We start from the raw sequence: 18,183 nt of genomic DNA, 5'->3' as shown, positions 1-18,183 counted from the left end.
CAGGGACCCCCAGTTAATATATTCTTAATGTGAAAACTAAATGCTTTCCCTTTAAGATCAGGAATAAGATAGGATGTCCACTTTCACCACTTCCTTTCTATGTGTGAAAGATTCTGGCCATTGAGGCCGGCTAAACAAAAGCCACCCTGATTGTAAGAAATACAATTGTCTTTATTTGAAGACATGATCATCTTCATAAAAGATCTGACGGACAATGTGCTACTAAGGAAAAAAGTGAATTTAGAGATGTTGTAGAAGAAAAGATCTCTACACAAAAATGAAAACTGTATTTCTATATTAACAATGAACAGTCAGAAATTGAAATATTTTTAAAATAGTATTTACAATAGCATAAAAAAAATGACTTTGAGGTGAATCTGACCAAAGGTTATTACTTATAAATTAAAAACAGTAAAACATTGCTGAGAGAAATTAAAGAAAATCTAAATAAATGGAGAGATGTTCTTTACTCATGGATCAGAAGACTAGATTTTTTTAAATAGTGATTTTCCTCAGCTTGATCTATAGACTTACTGATCTTTCAAAAATCCCAGTGGGGGGGCGCCTGGGTGGCTCAGTGGGTTAAAGCCTCTGCTTTCGGCTCAGGTCATGATCCCAGGGTCCTGGGATCGAGCCCCGCATCAGGCTCTCTGCTCCGGGAGAAGCCTGCTTCCTCCTCTCTCTCTGCCTGCCTCTCTGCTTACCTGTGATTTCTCTCTGTCAAATAAATAAATAAAATCTTAAAAAAAAAAAATCCCAGTGGGTTTTCCTGTATAAATTGATAAGCTGATGTTTGTTTTAAAATTTGCATGAAAATTCAAGAAACACAGAAAATCCAAAACAAATTTGAAAAATAAGAACAAAAGAGAACTACCTGATTTCAAGACTAATTATAAGCTAAAGTAATGAAGACTGTATGGTATTGCTATAAAGATAGACAAATAGATCAATGGAACAATAGTCAAGAAAGAATCCTTTACTTTTACCCTTACCAGACAGCTGATTTGGGCAAAGGAAGAAAGGCAAAGAAAACACAGTCTTTCAGCAAACAGTGTTTGAACAACTAGATAATCACATGCACAATATGAACACCTCACACCACATATAAAAATTAACTACAAGGGATTCTAGACCTAAATGGCAAACTGAAAAGTCTAACATTTCTTGAAGAAAATGGGAGAAAATCTTCGTGATCTTATGTTAGGCAAAAATTTCTTTGATACAACATCAAAAACATATATATAAAAGAAAAAAAATGATGGAACACCTGAGTGGCTCAGTTGGTTAAGCATCTACTTTTGGCTCAGGTCATCATCTCAGGGTCCTGGAATCGAGCCCTATGTTGGGCTCCCTGCTCAGCTAGGAGTCTGGTTCTCCCTCTTCCTCTGCCCCTCCCTTTGCTTGTGCTCTCTCTCTATCTCAAATGAATAAACAAAAATCTAAAAATAAAAAAGATAAATTGGGTTTGACCAAAATTTAAAACTTCTGTTGTCAAAAATTACTATCAAAATAATAAGAAGTTAAACTGAAAGAAAATATGATAGTTATAATAAGGAATTTGCATTCAGAATATTTGGAGAATATTCAAGACTCAAAAATAAGGGCAGGGCACCTGGGTGTGGCTCAGTTGGTTGAGTGTCTACCTCCGGCTTAGGTCGGAGTTCCAGGGTCCTGGGATGGAGTCCTACCTCGGGCTCTCCACTCAAAGGGGAGCCTGCTTCTCCCTCTCCCTCTGCCTACTGCTCCCCTTGCTTGTGCTTGCTCTCTATCCCTCTCTTTTTCTATCAAATAAATAAACAAAATCTTAAAAAAAAAGTAAACAATAAGGAGGAAAAATCCAATTTTTTAAATGGAAAAAATATTTGAAGAGCCATTTCAACAAAGAATACATGTGGTGGCAATGAAGGTCATGAACATACACTCAATTCTATTAGTCATTAAGAAAATTCAAACTAAAACTCAAGGTACCAGCATAAACCTCTTAGAACGAGTAAAATTAAAAATATTGATCACACTAAGTATTGGCAAGGATGTGAAACAACTCAAATTTTCATACATCAAAGATGGAAATTTTTAGTAAAATGGTGCAGCCACTTTGCAAAACTCTTTGGCACTTAGAAAATTAAATGTATGTATATTGTATGTTCTAACTACTCCACTCTGAACAAAGACTTGTATAGAAGTATTCATAGAAGCTTTACTTGTGATAGCCCTGAATAGGAAACAACCCAAATGTCCATCACACGTGAATAAATAGGTAAATTTTGGTCTATCAACTCAATGGAATACTGCTCATCAATAAAGTAGGAATAAATTGCTGTTACATACAATGTAAATGAATTCGGGGGAAAAAAGAGTAAATACTGTGTGATTTTATTAATATAAAAATAGAAGATGTGAACAAAGTAAAAAAAATTTTAAAAATTAAAAAATAAAAAAATAAATAAATAATTAAAAATTAAAAATTTAAAAAATTTAAAAAAATAAAATAAAAATAGAAGATGCACATTGCTCTGTAGTATCAGAACACAGATCATTGGCTGCCTCTGAGCAATGTGGGTTGGAGAGGGACAGAAGGGAGTGATGCAAAGGGCACTCAGGAAGCTCTTGGAGGTGATGGATATGTTTATTGTCTTGAATGTTGTGATGGCTTCACAGATATATACACATGTCAAAACTTACTAACTTGTCCACTAAGTATGTGCAGTTTATTGTATAGCAATTATTCCTCAATAAAATCTGCTTTAAAAAGATGAATATGTATTGAATTCAGACTGTAGCTAAGGATATAGGAATTAGTGACCATAATCTTGATGATGATAGCTCAGGAGTCCCTAAAAGAGATTCACGAAGCCATGATTCTGCTCACAATGCATGCAGAACTAAGTGTCAACTGTCTGTTTATAGTCAGTCTGCTTAGGTTTGAAACTCAGCCAAATAAATGTAGGAGGTGTGAATCTTTGGTAAGTTTCTTTATTCAACCCAGCTCAAATTTCTTACCCAACCTCATGAGATTGTTACAAGGATATAATAGATCACATAGTAAGTGATCAAAAAACGTTAGCTTAACAAATGCTATATTCTCATGTCAAAATTTGGGTGAGGGGTTCATAGATTTGGCCAGCTGCTCAAAGAGTTCTGTGTCTCAGAAATTCAACCACTGTAGTAAGTGAAGCTGTGAAAGGCAGGAGAAATTATTCAAAAAGAGTGTGCAGAAGCAGATGAGAAAAATAAGTACAGAATCTCGGGGAACTATCTGAGCTTGATGAGTGAGAGAGAGAGAAGGAACCAGATAAGAAAACTGAGAAGTAATGCAGAGGTAAAGCAGAAACCAGGAACTGGCAGGGTCACAGAAGACAGAAGAGGAAATATTTTTAAGAAAAAAAAATATCACATACTTCAGCCATGTGGAAGAAGCTCAACTATAAGAAAGATCGACTGGATCTGACAAGAGTGAGTTTTAACTTTTTTGTTTATTAAGATATAATTGATATATAACATTATATTACTTGCAGGTGCACAAATAATGACTTGATATCTATAGATATTGAAAAATGATCACCACAGTGATCTAGTTAACATGTTGACCTTGAAGGGAAATATTTCACCAGAGAGGTGGGGAAACAAGGCATAGGAATGCTGGACAATTAATTCAGAGAACTTTTCGAGAAATTTAGAAATTATTTAAAAAAAAAAATAAAACAATAAGGCTATAGCTGTAGGTGGTGTTGGGGGAAAGAGAGTATTTCCCATGGTAAGGAGCACCTGAGCTTGTTTTCAAGATAATGGGAAGAGGCCAGAGAAAAACAGGTTGTTGGAAATGAAAAAAAGACAAAGTGACTCTTTCAAAATGAGGTTTTAAAAGAAGTCAAAGAGGAAAGGCAATGGGGTATGCAGTCTTAGAAATACCAAAAACCTTATTACATTTTATGGAAACTAGAAAGAAGAAAATAAGAGTGAGGACCAGAGACATTTTGAGTGAAGAGGAGGAAAATTGAGGTCTCTGGTATAATTACTGAGGTCATGATCCAAAAAAAATAGATAATTGACTGACATTGCCAACACAAGCATTGTAAGGCTAAGACACTTGAATTATCAGGAACTTGATATTACCACATACATGATGTGCTGGATGTAGATTTTCTGAAGAATTTAAAGAGATAGAGTACTGCAACCTCATATACCTGACAACAGATACTATCACAGACTCAAAGTTTTATTTTGTTTTTAATAAGTGATTATATTGATGTCAAAAGCTACAAGCAATCAACCACAATATATACAACCATGGAATGAAGGACCTAGTTACTAAGTACACAGGTTCGTCTATTAAGCCTTTGGTTCTACTTCTGATTCTGCTCCGTGACCCTGAATAAGAATCTTTGCCTTGCTGAATATCAGTGTCCAACTATAAAGTTTGATCCGGGTTGCACATGATAAAATTAAATATCTTTATTTCAGTTCCAGAGATGATATCATTTTTGGTTTAATGGGACTTGACAAGTTTTTTTTTTTTTCATTCCAAAACAAAATATGTTATTTTCATCAGTAGATGAGAATAAATAAATAAGAAAACCCAAAGTCAACTGTCAGCCCCCTGTACCATGAGGGTTCAAATTTGTTAAAGTCCCCTAGTCACCTTTAATTTCCAATAGATAAAATAAGAAAAGTCCATTTGTCTGGCTACATAGGCTTCCTCAATCAGAGACAGCCAATGCCCTTCCAGCTTCATGTAGGTCATTCTAAACAAGATGTAGTGTTTCATTTTAGTAATAAAATTCTGAACTATTTATCTTTATGATATTTTCCAGAGAACCTGACCTCACATCAAGGAAAAGCAGTGCTTTGTTTCAGAAGGACACAAGTATAGTAATTAAATATGAAGTTTCAGGAATGAGATCACCTGAGTTTGAATTCTGGCCCCATTGCCTACTAATTATAGCTTTACCCTTCCAAGCCTCCTATTCTCCACCAGCAAGACAGCACTGTTAAAAATTTCAATGAGCGTGTGCATCAGATATGCTTAGGATAACATCTGGCACATAGTGAGCAATAAATGTTATTCTTTTTTTAATTTTTAATAAAAATGCACTACCTTTGGGGGAAATATTTTTTCCCTCAGTGAATATTTCTTCTGTTCAGATATTGGGTACATTTTATTTGCAGCCTGAATATAAATTAGCTTTAATTGAGGCAATTAATCTTGAGATTAGTGTGGCCCCACAAAAAGCCATTGAATAGAGGGTGGCATTTAGAATATCTTCTGAATGGAATGCCTGGGTGGCTCAGTTGGTTAAACAGCTGCTTTTGGCTCAGGTCGTGATCCCAGTGTCCTAGGATCGAGTCCCACATCGGGCTCCTTGCTCAGCAGGGAGCCTGCTTCTCCCTCTGTCGCTGCCTGCTGTTCTGTCTGCCAGTGCTCCCTCTCTCTGACAAATAAATAAAATCTTAAAAAAAAAAAAAAAAAGAATTTCTTCTGAAGTAAACCTGATAAAACTTCCACTTCATTTTTTTTTTTGTATTTCTTTTAATTTTTTTTTAATTTTTTTTTATAAACATATATTTTTATCCCCAGGGGTACAGGTCTGTGAATCACCAGGTTTACACACTTCACAGCACTCACCAAAGCACATACCCTCCCCAATGTCCATAATCCCACCCCCTTCTCCCAACCCCCCTCCCCCCAGCAACCCTCAGTTTGTTTTGTGAGATTAAGAGTCACTTATGGTTTGGATCAAGAAGATGTGGTATATATACACAATGGAATACTATGCAGCCATCAAAAGAAATGAAATCTTGCCATTTGCGACAACATGGATGGAACTAGAGCGTATCATGCTTAGCGAAATAAGTCAAGCAGCGAAAGACAACTATCATATGATCTCCCTGATATGAGGAAGTGGTGATGCAACATGGGGGCTTAAGTGGGTACGAGAAGAATAAATGAAACAAGATGGGATTGGGAGGGAGACAAACCATAAGTGACTCTTAATCTCACCTTCCACTTCATTTTTCCTCCTTCTTTTTCCCACCCATTTGTCTCCACTCCAGTAGGAAACAATGGTCCAGATATTGTTAGCAGAGAGTCCAAATAAATAGAAGGAGGCCTATCAGTTGGGGCGGCGGGGTGGCTCATTGGGTTAAGTGTCTGCCTTTGGCTCAGGTCATGATCCACGGGTCCTGGGATTGAGCCCCGCATCAAGCCCCACATTAGGAATCTTTGATCAGCCAGGAGCCTGCTTCTCCCTATGTCCCTCCCCCTGCTCATGCTTTCTCTCTCTCTCTCAAATAAATAAGATCTAAAATTTAAAAAAAGAATCATTCTCTTTTATCTTAAAAAAGAGAGAGAGAGAGGCCTATCGAGAACTGGGTAAACAAACAAACAAACAAAAGAGCTGGGTATGCCAGTTTGAACAGCTAAGAATTTATGTTGTGAACAATGGAGTGCCAATCTGGAGTTAAACGGGGAAACAGAAAGATGAAATATGCATGTTAGGAGATGATTTAGGGATAACTATAAAACATGAATTGGCGAACTTTTTCTGGAAATAGTTACATAATATTTTAGTTTTTGCCAGGTTTTGTTACAACTGCTGAATTTTGCTGCTATAGGACAAAGGCCCCCATAGGTGAGATGTAAATTAATGGGTATGGCTGTTGTTCTAATAAAACTTTATTTACAAAAACAAGCAGCAATAGCAAGCAGAATTTGACCTTGTTATAGAAGATGAATTGTACAGTGTAAGATTGAACCAGAATCAGGTATTCCAATGAAGTAGTTAGCATAATTGACCAAGAAAGACCTGAGGAAACTTGAAGAAAGCCATTAGCAGAGAGACAAAAAGGAGGCAATAAGGTTTTCATATATGTAGGAGATAGAAACCACAGGTCCTAATAACCAGTTGGATATAGGTAGAAGTGATCATGAAAATCCAAAGTTTAGATCTGATTTGGATGATAGCATACAGGTGGTACTCCCCACTCAATGATGGGAAACACGGGCACTGAACTACTACACAGTACCTAGGAAAGCTCTGCCCTCTGGTCACAAGTCACAGCCCTGACCAAAATTCTCTTCTCGGTGCAGAACCAGCAACATAATTTCCATGACCCACTATAAAATAAATGAACTTGTGGGAACCCTTATTGAAAATGATTAAGGTTTTCAAGACAATAACAGTAGGGCTTTAAATCAAGCATGGAAGCCTTTTGAAGCACTGGGCCTTGTGCCCACAAAGATTTACAGGACCATGAATCTGACCCTGCCTTTATCTCCAGTCTGGCATCCTTCAGGGGTGGGTTAGCTACCGTAATTCCAGAAGCATGCTATATTTACAAAATGGAGCTTCTAGTCATGTTTCTTTTGACTAATGGATTTCAAGGATGTTTTTCCACAGTGCAGGGCTTTGCTGTGCCAGTAATTAAGGAAATTTTTTACTGGGGTCATAGCTTTTTAACATGCCTCCAAAGCCCACTTTTGTTCCCAATCTGTCACATAATGTAAATAGCTGTACTTCAATGGTGACTTCAAGTTAAAGGACCTTTTTAAATTTTTTCTTCCCTCATCTCTTATTCAAGATATGGCAGAATGGCAGAGGTGAGAGAAGACTCATGAGGTGAGGGAAGACTCAATCCCCATGACTGACTGATACTGCCTTTGGAAGATGAGTTTCTCTCTGTGCATCAAGCTGACAAGGCATTTGGGGTGGCGCACTGAAAAGGAAGGTAAGCTCCAAAGTCCTAGATAGCACCCCCCAGCCATTTCCTCGGGGGACCTATTGATGTCTTAGAAGGTTAAACCCACTAGGAAGCATGGAGAATGTTCTGTGGCCAGTGAAGAAAACTTTCTTTGACTAGAAGTCCAAAAATACATGCTATCTGTCCAACTTAGCCACCATTGTTTAGTACCCTTAATCGACTCTTGACATTGCTTAGTACATCTTCCTTATGGTGACACGTGAAGCATGGGTCTTCAAGACCTTAAAGTCAGGTTTTGTATTATCTTTGTTCTTATTCCATAAAGTTTCAGAGGACCTATCATGTCAGGATATTAGATAATTTATGATTCATAACAAAGAGCAAGAAAAAAGAAAAATGTCATCATAGCTGATTATGATGTTTATGTACACACACACACACTCCATTTACAATCAATTACTCCCCTATTTACCAAGAAATATTTCTTTCCATTTGGAAAAAGGAAAGCGAACTACCCAAACACAAGAATTCCTACAGAGCAGTCACCTATTTAGGGTTGCCAGATAAAATAAGAGACACTAAGTATTTATAGAGATTTGGGACATGGTTATACATTAAAATGTGTTATTTATTTGAAATTCTAATTTAATTGGATGCCCTGTTTTTTTTTTTTTAAATTGGTAAATCTGGCAACTCTAGAGCTGTGTGGGAAATCTAACCATATAACTTCTAAAGTCTCATTTAGCCCTGAGATTCTCAATCTAGCATGACTTTATGGTTTCCAGTAAACCTATCTAAGAGTAGAAGTTAAGTAGAAAATAGTAATTCAATAGAAGAATCTGTTAATCAAGCAAAACAGTAACCGCAAATGTAATCCACCTAATTGTAACCCTAACCCTAACCTAACTTAAAGGTCTATAAAGTGTGATGTGCTCACCGCAGGAGACATTCAAGGCAGTCCACTTAAGTAGAGGAGGTAAAAAGGAGAACATTCCATTTTTAAATTAGAAAGAAGTTGACAGAAGAATTGAGCCTAGTTCTCTGTCTCTATCAGGAGGTGAAGGTATCATGAAGGATCTGCGATAGTTTCACAACACAGGTGGTCAACAAAGAAAAGCGTATATTAGTTTTCAGCACTATTAAAAGGGAGGGATAAAAATGTTTTTAATTTTTGTGCTTTGCTTTGCCACAAATGACATGACATCCTTAAAAATGTATAAGCATCTTTTTTGCATAAGCATGATTTTTGAAACTTAAATTCTCCAATATAATTTCTGCAGAGTTTAAATTATTTTCAAAGATACAAAACTGTGATTCTCCACTTACTGTGCAGCAATAGCTCAAGGACATCAAGGATGGCAGGGATTTAGTGGATAAACTTCAACAAAAACCTTTGCTTAATTACCGGATGAAATTTAATTCCGTAATTTAATAATCACAGTTAATAATGCCTTTTTTCTTTTGGATCTATATACCAACATGGCATATATTTTTCAGTTATGACAACCATTACAACCAAGTATCAGAATTGCTTTACCATAAAATTTTCTACAATAATAAAGTAGCTCCATACTTTTCATGTACAAAAATATTCTTATACATCTTCTTTGTGGAAACAAAACAGTTTTGATATTTTGCTTTACATGTTGAAACATTTCAGGGAAATTAAAGTGTGTTGAATCATTTATAAATAAAATGAAATATAAATTATTATATCTTTGATCTTTACCTCATCTACTTAATTTTTAAATTTTGAGACTATTTTATTATATTAGAGACAATGGAAAAATTCATATAATTTTTAAATAAATAATACTTAGAAATCAGAGAAGTGTTTAAAATTTTCAATTTGAGAGCTATGTAGTAAAATATATGTTCGGTGATCTGCACAATTACCTATCAGAGATATTTAGGAGACATTTCAAAATGGGTTGGGGATTTATTCTAAACTCTTAAGTTTTACTCATTTTTTTCCACTGAGTTTATTATTTTTGACAATTCTAGAGTATCCTAGGTAAAATTGCTTTTTATTTTGGAGGGGTGGGCAGTCTCCTCTTTTGGCAAAAAAAAAAAAAAAAAAAAAAAAAAAAAGTGTTTAATTTGGAGACCCAAGCCAGAACTATTCTTAAACTGCCTTTGCCTCAAAATTTAGAGGAACACTGACAGAATGGGAGAAGATATTTGCAAACGACATATCAGATAAAGGACTAGTGTCCAGAATCTATAAAGAACTTAGCAAACTCAACACCCAAAGAACAAATAATCCAATCAAGAAATGGGCAGAAGACATGAACAGACATTTCTGCAAAGAAGACATCCAGATGGCGAACAGACACATGAAAAAGTGCTCCATATCACTCGGCATCAGGGAAATACAAATCAAAACCACAATGAGATATCACCTCACACCAGTCAGAATGGCTAAAATAAAAAAGTCAGGAAATGACAGATGCTGGCGAGGATGCGGAGAAAGGGGAACCCTCCTACACTGTTGGTGGGAATGCAAGCTGGTGCAGCCACTCTGGAAAACAGCATGGAGGTTCCTCAAAATGTTGAAAATAGAACTGCCCTATGACCCAGCAATTGCACTATTGGGTATTTACCCTAAAGATACAAATGTAGTGATCCAAAGGGACACATGCACCCGAATGTTTATAGCAGCAATGTCCACAATAGCCAAACTATGGAAAGAACCTAGATGTCCATCAACAGATGAATGGATCAAGAAGATGTGGTATATATACACAATGGAATACTATGCAGCCATCAAAAGAAATGAAATCTTGCCATTTGCAACAACGTGGATGGAACTAGAGCGTATCATGCTTAGCGAAATAAGTCAAGCAGAGAAAGACAACTATCATATGATCTCCCTGATATGAGGAAGTGGTGATGCAACATGGAGGCTTAAGTGGGTAGAAGAATAAATGAAACAAGATGGGATTGGGAGGGAGACAAACCATAAGTGACTCTTAATCTCACAAAACAAACAGAGGGTTGCCGGGGGGAGGGGGTTGGGGAGAAGGGGGTGGGATTATGGACATTGGGGAGGGTATGTGATTTGGTGAGTGCTGTGAAGTGTGTAAACCCGGTGATTCACAGACCTGGGGATAAAAATATATGTATATAAAAAATATATGTTTATAAAAAATAAAAAATTAAAAAAAAAAAATTTAGAGGAACAAGGGTAAGTTTTCATTTTTGCATATAATACATAGTTCAGCAGTGCTGTTTAAAAGCTAATTTAATCATTTCTATTACAGATTAAACCTAGTTCCTCTTCTTATAACCATCCAAAAAAAAATTACTTACAACTCTGAATCTGAAGATGATCATTAGATTCTTTTCTTTAAAAAATGTTTGTGTCATTTTTAATTTAGTAAAGGAGAGTGCAATACATTTTTTCTATTTTTTGTTAATTTGTCTACTTTAAAAAAACTCACATATTTGTAAAGTAATTGAATTTTTTTAAAAAAAAGATTGTATTTAGAATAAAGAGCTAACCAACAAATTCAGAAAATATTAGATCAAAGAATGGATAACTTAGTGTTCTTTGAAATTGCTAGGAATTCTTGGAGAGCTAAAAAGAAATAATAGACAAGAGTAGAAATCATATGAAGTTAGATAAAGTTTAGTAACATGAACAAAGATCACTTTTTTGTTTGTTTGTTTTTTGTTTTGGTAAGCTCTAAGCACAATATGGGGCCTGAACTCATGACCCAGAAATCATGCTGTACCAACTGAGCCATCCAGCCATTCCCAAATGTAATTTTTTATTAGTTACAATTCTGTTTCAATAATTTAAAGTTAGAAGTCATCCTTAGCTTAAGGAATATATAGATTAACAACTTCATGACAAACCAGAATTACTTTTAATATTTTGACTAGGCCATATTTTATAGGCAAACTGAGTATAATTAAGGAAAATATTTTAGAAGCTTAAATTTATGGTTGGATGCCATTCTTCTATATAAAAGATATGCAGTAGAAATGATATATACAGGTAAAAACAACACATAGACTTATTTTTTTTTCAACCTGGCTAAAGTAATTGAATTTTCTAAAATAATGCTTTGGTGGCTTATCAAGAAAAGTCCCTAGAAAGTGAAGAAAGGAAAAAACACTTAAATCACTCACTGAGTTACTCTACACTGAGGACAGATTACACAAGTAAAATGGAAGGTAGGCCTGAGTGCTCAGATCTTGTGGGGGACATTGTGGCTTCTTAGGGTTTCACTTGACTATACAACTTTATAATATATGCTATATTTGAAATATGAGTATAGTGATAAAATGTCACCGGGTTTGTGGTTACCAAAACCACCCCGAAAAATAAGAAAAAGAAAAGGAGAGAATGAATAAAGAAAGTAAAGGCCTGAATGTAAGATTTTAACATAGTAAACTTCCTATTTTTGTGGGGGTTTTTGTTGTTTTGGGGGAGGCTTTTGTTTATTTGTTTGTTTGTTTGTTTGTTTGAGACCATAAACCCATTTTCCAGGATCATCTAAGTTCTTTCCTTCAGACTACTTCTATTCAATTTTAAAGGACTATGTGGAAATCTCACATCTTGATTTAAGTTCTAGTTCTCAGCACCGCTTCCCTATTCTTAAAAATTTATCTTTAAAGGTTCAGCTCATTTGTTACCTCTTTTATGAAAACATCCATGATGAATTCAGAATATTTTATGCAATGTTATTTCACTGATTATCATCAACATTTGTTCTCTGTTGGAAGATGAGCTCTACAAAGCAAGGCACATATTTTATTCATCCTTCTATGCCCAATGCTTAGAACAGACCAGCTTAACATTGATAAAAGTCTGATAAACTTAAGGATGAAAAGTAGGGAGGGAGGAAGGGAGGGAGGAGAGGAAAAAAGGAAGAAAAATTAAATACATGAAAAAATGACTAAAGGAAAGGTTTTTGGAGGAGGTATTGGATATTTCACTAGTTACTAGAGTTACAGGAAGAGTATAGCATATTTCTTCTTTAATATCCCCTGTTATGTAGGCATTAGCTTGAGTCCTGAGCAATGAATAGCGTGAAAACCCAAGAGTTTGAAGTTAGAGCCAGGTGTAGTAGGTAGCAATAAAAGTTAGTGCTAAATCAAAGGCAAGCAGATCATTAAAATAGAGCTGTCAATTAAAAGAGCCTAAGTAAAAAGTCAGAATTCAAACCAAAAGCAAAGGACTAGAAACTAGACGAAAGAAGAAGAGAAGCAGAACCAAGAGAAATCCCAAAGGCAAAGAGAGTAATTACTATAATTCTTTGTGTGTTAGTAATGACCTTAGCATTCCATAGAGACTAAGGGTCAGATCCTGCATAGGCTGCCTGAACTCAGCAGAACTTTGTTTACCAGATCCCTTACTTTTAGCATGATACTTTCCTCATTTGTAAACCAGATATGATAGTGATGCTTATCTCACAGGATTGGCACAAGAACAAAATAAAATGTGACTATAAAGCATCTAGCATAGTTCCTAATATAATCAATAATAAATGTTAGCTATTGTTACTAGGGGTCCTAATTGAAGTTAGGCAGATAAGCTGAGGTAAGAGATATCAAAAGAAAAAAAAAGGGGGGGGATAGATCTTGGATACAGTGACAGTATTTATCAATTTACTTATATCAGTCCTGATTTATGTACGCAGTCTTGGTATCTTATTTGGTTAGTTCTTTCACTATCTTAAACTAACATAGAAACTTTAAAAAATAAAATGTGGGGGCGCCTGGGTGGCTCAGTGGGTTAAAGCTTCTGCCTTTGGCTCAGGTCATGATCCCGGGGTCCTAGGATCGAGCCCCACATCGGGCTCTCTGCTCTGCGGGGAGCCTGCTTCCTCCTCTCTCTCTGCCTGCCTCTCTACTTGTGATCTCTCTGTCAAATAAATAAATGAAATCTTTAAAAAAAAATTAAATGTGTTAGAGTATCTTTAGGATGTCAAGATAGGGAATAATTTCCTGAAACACAAAATAAAATATACAAATTATAAATCAATCAAATCAGACTGTGTCAAATTTAAAGTTTCTAACAAAAGACAAAATGAAAAATAGTAATCAAGAAAATGCAGGTAAAATATAATGAACGACTTGGTTTCTATAATGACACAGAGATGGTTGCAGAGCACAACTCCCATACAGACCAAGAGAAACTGAACAAATTGCAATGGATTTAAATTAAACAGAATCTGTTCTTTTAATATCTTGCCAAACTAGAAACTATAGCAAAAAGATAACTAGAAAATACCTGTTTAGAATCTAAACAATGTATTTCTAAATAATTAAATAAAATGTAGTGATATCCATTAATTAAATTAAATCATTAATTAAAATATGACATATCAAAACATTGGGAAGTAGCTAAAGCCATGCTTAGAGGAAAATTTATAGCATTGACAAATGTATTAGAAAAGAAGAAAGGCTGAAAAGTAATGAATAATTTTCACTGATCTAAATATTAATTTGATACACTTGAAAAGAAAGCACAAATTAAGACTAAAAAAAGTAGAAAAAAGGAAACATAAAGACAGAAAGAAATGAAAGAAAAGATGTGTTTTAGAACAAATTAACAAACCCAAATGTTGCTTCTTTGAAAGTACTCATAAAGGTTATAAATCCAAGTTTATTGACAACTTTTTGAAATACTAAAATAAAAAAGAGGTCATCACTATTACATTCATATTAAAAGGTCAAAGTAATTTGCCACATTGATATAATAAAGGGAAAACATGCTGTGTTTTTTTCAACAGATACAGAAAAGACATCCATAAAATTCAACATCTATTCAAAATTACTTTTACTAAACTAGGAATAAAAGGAATTTCACTAATCTGAAATTTTAAAAAACACAGCAGATATATATTTCATGGAGAGCTATTAAAAGCTTTTCTCTATGGATCTCAAATGAGACAAGGATGTTAAATCATTTTCCCAAAACAGAGTAGAAAAATCCAAATCCCATTTATGTTAAAAATGCATCCAAATCATATGCATCTGAACTGTTTTCTCCCCAGTGGTCTAAAGGAGACTGAGGAGAGCAGGATAAAAAAGGCAGAAAACAGTTAGATCGCTCAGTCTTTTATTCTTTCTTCTTGTTTTTCATATATGTGTGTATATAGAGAGAAAGGCACATAAAAGACAGAAAAAATGTAAGTAGTAGCAGAAGCCAATGTTAAAATGTAGATGTTGCTGGTGTAAAGGAAAGAAGGAAAACGTGGCAGAAAGCCAGACTGCTTGGTGATTTACAGAGACATAGAGAAAGGCAGGCAAGGGCTTGGGAAATGAAACACTTGGGAGACTGAAGGAATAGGTTTTTGAATACCTTGTGTTTTATGTTTTGCTTCTATTTCATTTTTTTATCATGGTGTAGTAAGTGCTCTTAAATCCTGACACAATTAGATTATTTACTTTTCACTGAGTCAGAAATAGCCATCATCTCTTTTGACTAGGAGGGGGAAAAATGACTAAAACAAAGAACTAAAATGGCCTAAGATGATCCTAATTCCTTCCAAAGCTCCCCCCACAAATAAAACCACATGCCTCTATTATCACCCTAACAAAAAGACAGTGAGCCACACCCTGAATTTAATAGAAATATGTGAATATAAGTGACAATAAGCTAAGGCAGTGGAAAAAGCCTAATACTAAATGACAATTTATAAATTGATGTTTTCATTATCATGACCCATATTACAAGAATCATTAATGAACCTGCTCATTCCAACTAAATTTAACACTTAGATTTCAAGTAAAGATGAATATTCCTTTCCATTATAGATCTTACAGGTTAACACAAACAAGTCATTTTCCCCTACTGAACCTGTATTTTTAAAAAAATCATTCACACAAGCATACTCCACAATGCACTTTCCACATGGATATTTGTGACTATGTTAAATTCCTATTCATGTTAAAGTGGTTGGGTATCGTTAAAAAGTAACATCAGATTTGCTAGGCAAAATAGCCAGTTATACTGTATTTTGTATCTGACCATGTTAGCATTTTATAGGCATAGCAAGAAATTTTTGGTAAAATCTAGGGGTTGATAGATTAGACTATGAAATTCTGGATTCAATCACAAATGGGCCATTAAAAGTTAACTTTATAAAATAATAAATAAATAAATAAATAAAACTACCAATCTGTTGGCTGAGTTTTGCCAGTGCATCTAGAGCTGAACCTCACCAGTCCACTATACTCAAGACTGTAAACTGCCCGTTATTAAATTGTTTTTCCTGTGCTAAGCACACAAAGATACATTGAAATCAGGCAGGTAACAGCGTTAGCTCCCGATACATTCTCCAGACTTTATGGAGCCAAATTTCGTGTTGCCAATCAATACGGAGCCACGCGGTTGTTTTTAAATGTCTTGCCACAGGAATTGGCTCGCAGCCATCATAGCAGGGTGGTGGAAAGTAAAGGAAGCTGATAATATGGAGGAAGGGAGCAAATGGTTTTTGTCTCCCTGGAGTCTGTTTATTTGTATATTTTGCTATACAATCAGTATTTTAAAAGAGAGCTATAAATTTAGATCCCTCAATTCAGAACTCTTGGAACATGGTTTTAATCTAGAGAGGACAATTCTCTTGCTTAAAATCTTGAATCTCCCCATGTGTTCATCTTAAGCTTAACCGGCCAGAGACCCAAATAGGAATTTAGTAAAGGTAAACGTTTGGTTTACTAGTTTTAATTTTTATTGTATTCTATAATTTTGAAGTTCTATGTGAACTTGCACCTTTGCAGTGTTCTCTAGCAGAGAAGGATCCAGATTTTAGATATCCAAGGGAAAAAAGATAGTTAAAAGTAAGAAAAACAGCTAAAGGAATTTAAGTATGTAGTTTCTGAAATCTGCCTTTAGAGCTCACTTTCTTGCCATATATATGCATTTTGTGTACTCAAAACAATACAGTATTTCTGCTATTTTACAGTGATTTTTCAGCAAATAAATCAAAGGTTATTTAAATTTGTTTAGTGATAGAAGAAAATATTTATCAAAAAGGTCTTTATGAGTGGTGATAGGAAGTCGAGCATTTATGTATGATTATTGCATTTGGAGATAATTTTCTAAAACAGAAAGCCAAATTTTTGAAAATTCCCTTCCCCATAAATAATCTGCCATAAATAATAAAAGATTTCCTTCTTTTTCTGCTATGTAAAATAAAAACCCCTTGGTAATTCAATGAAAATATGCCTTGATATTTCTCATATTGCATTTTTTTATCCTTTTTTATTATGACTCAGGCCTCTGAAAGGTTGAGCAGGTATATCTAGGAGTCAAATAACATGGAACTTTGTCTTCTCTGGTTACTTTTTCTCATTTTGGACATATAAGCACTTATTATTTTTTTTCTCTAGGGACTATTATATCCTCCAAATATGTACAATAAATGTCATAACTATCCACAGGAGGTACATTAGTTGTTCAGATGAAGGGAGGTTGGAGTATGATTATATATCTGGGAGAATCAGGAAGAGTTTCTTTCAATCTGAGTTGCAAAATGTCTTAAAAACATGTTCAGATGTTATAGATCTCTGATTACCCTTGGAGCTCAGAATAGGGAGGAGTCAAGATGGTGGAGAAGTAGCAGGCTGAGGTAGCAGGACATCAGGTAGCAGGAGTTCAGCTATTGAGTTATCAAACCATTCCAAACACCTACAAATCCAACAGGAGATCGAAGAGAAGAGCAGCCATTCTAGAAAGAGAAAATCGACCACTTTCTGAAAGGATAAATGAGGCAGAAGAGAGAATTAGTGATATAGAAGACCACATGACAGAGAATAAAGAAGCTGAGCAAAAGAGAGACAAACAACTACTGAACCACGAGGGGAGAATTTGAGAAATAAGTGATACTATAAGATAAAACAACATTAGAATAATTGGGATTCCAGAAGAAGAAGAGAGAGGGGAACAGAAGGTATATTGGAGAGAATTATTATAGAGAATTTACCCTTGGAGCTAGGATATTGCTCAGCAAATTTACAATTAAAATGTATGTTGCTTAATGAGTTAATGTTTCTCATTTCATTTACTGATATACAAATAGCAACACTATCAGGTTCTGCCTTCAAGTCACAACAGGGACAGGCAGTGTGGTACAATATTTTATTTCTTCATTTGTGTTTATACATACTTTTGCAGACACTGATGGGATTCAAGAAGTTTTGGGAAGTCATAGGATGAATATGGGCACTTTCTGGAGTAGCAGTTTTACTTGAGGGAGGAGAGAAAGTCAAATAATGTGAAGTAAGTTGTTAAGTTATTAAAAAAGTAATATTGAAGAAAACATGCTATAGATTAATATACTAAATTCACATAGATTTTTTAAGATAAGTAAATTTTGGATACTTAACAGAAATGTAATGTTTCAGTAAGATGTGTTCAGCTACAGCATCCCATATCATCCAGGATTGACTTCTTTTAGAACTCCTCTATATTTTGCTTTTAGGACTATATTGGTGAGGAAGCATGAGAAGTATAATAAAGTAAGA

The 18,183-nt window shown here is 34.9% G+C and overlaps 1 protein-coding gene across 2 annotated transcripts in view; it reads left to right on the top strand.

Moving 5' to 3' along the window:
• The first annotated feature begins 3,103 nt into the window (after positions 1-3,103).
• ATP6V1G3 (ATPase H+ transporting V1 subunit G3) overlaps positions 3,104-18,183 on the top strand; it is a 56,014-nt gene continuing 40,934 nt past the window's right edge. The window contains exons 1-2 of one of the 2 annotated variants that reach the window (XM_059146545.1): positions 3,104-3,453; positions 7,579-7,725. In XM_059146545.1, coding sequence (XP_059002528.1) covers positions 7,665-7,725 — 61 coding nt within the window. In that variant the 5' untranslated portion in view covers positions 3,104-3,453; positions 7,579-7,664. The remainder of the gene's footprint in view (positions 3,454-7,578; positions 7,726-18,183) is intronic. The other variant, XM_059146544.1, reaches the window with a different exon arrangement.

This window comes from Mustela lutreola, chromosome 14 (assembly GCF_030435805.1).
Source record: "Mustela lutreola isolate mMusLut2 chromosome 14, mMusLut2.pri, whole genome shotgun sequence".
Taxonomy (NCBI): Eukaryota; Metazoa; Chordata; class Mammalia; order Carnivora; family Mustelidae; genus Mustela; species Mustela lutreola.
The sequence above is the reverse complement of the archived record's forward strand: the minus strand, read 5'-3'. Positions and strand labels throughout refer to the sequence as shown.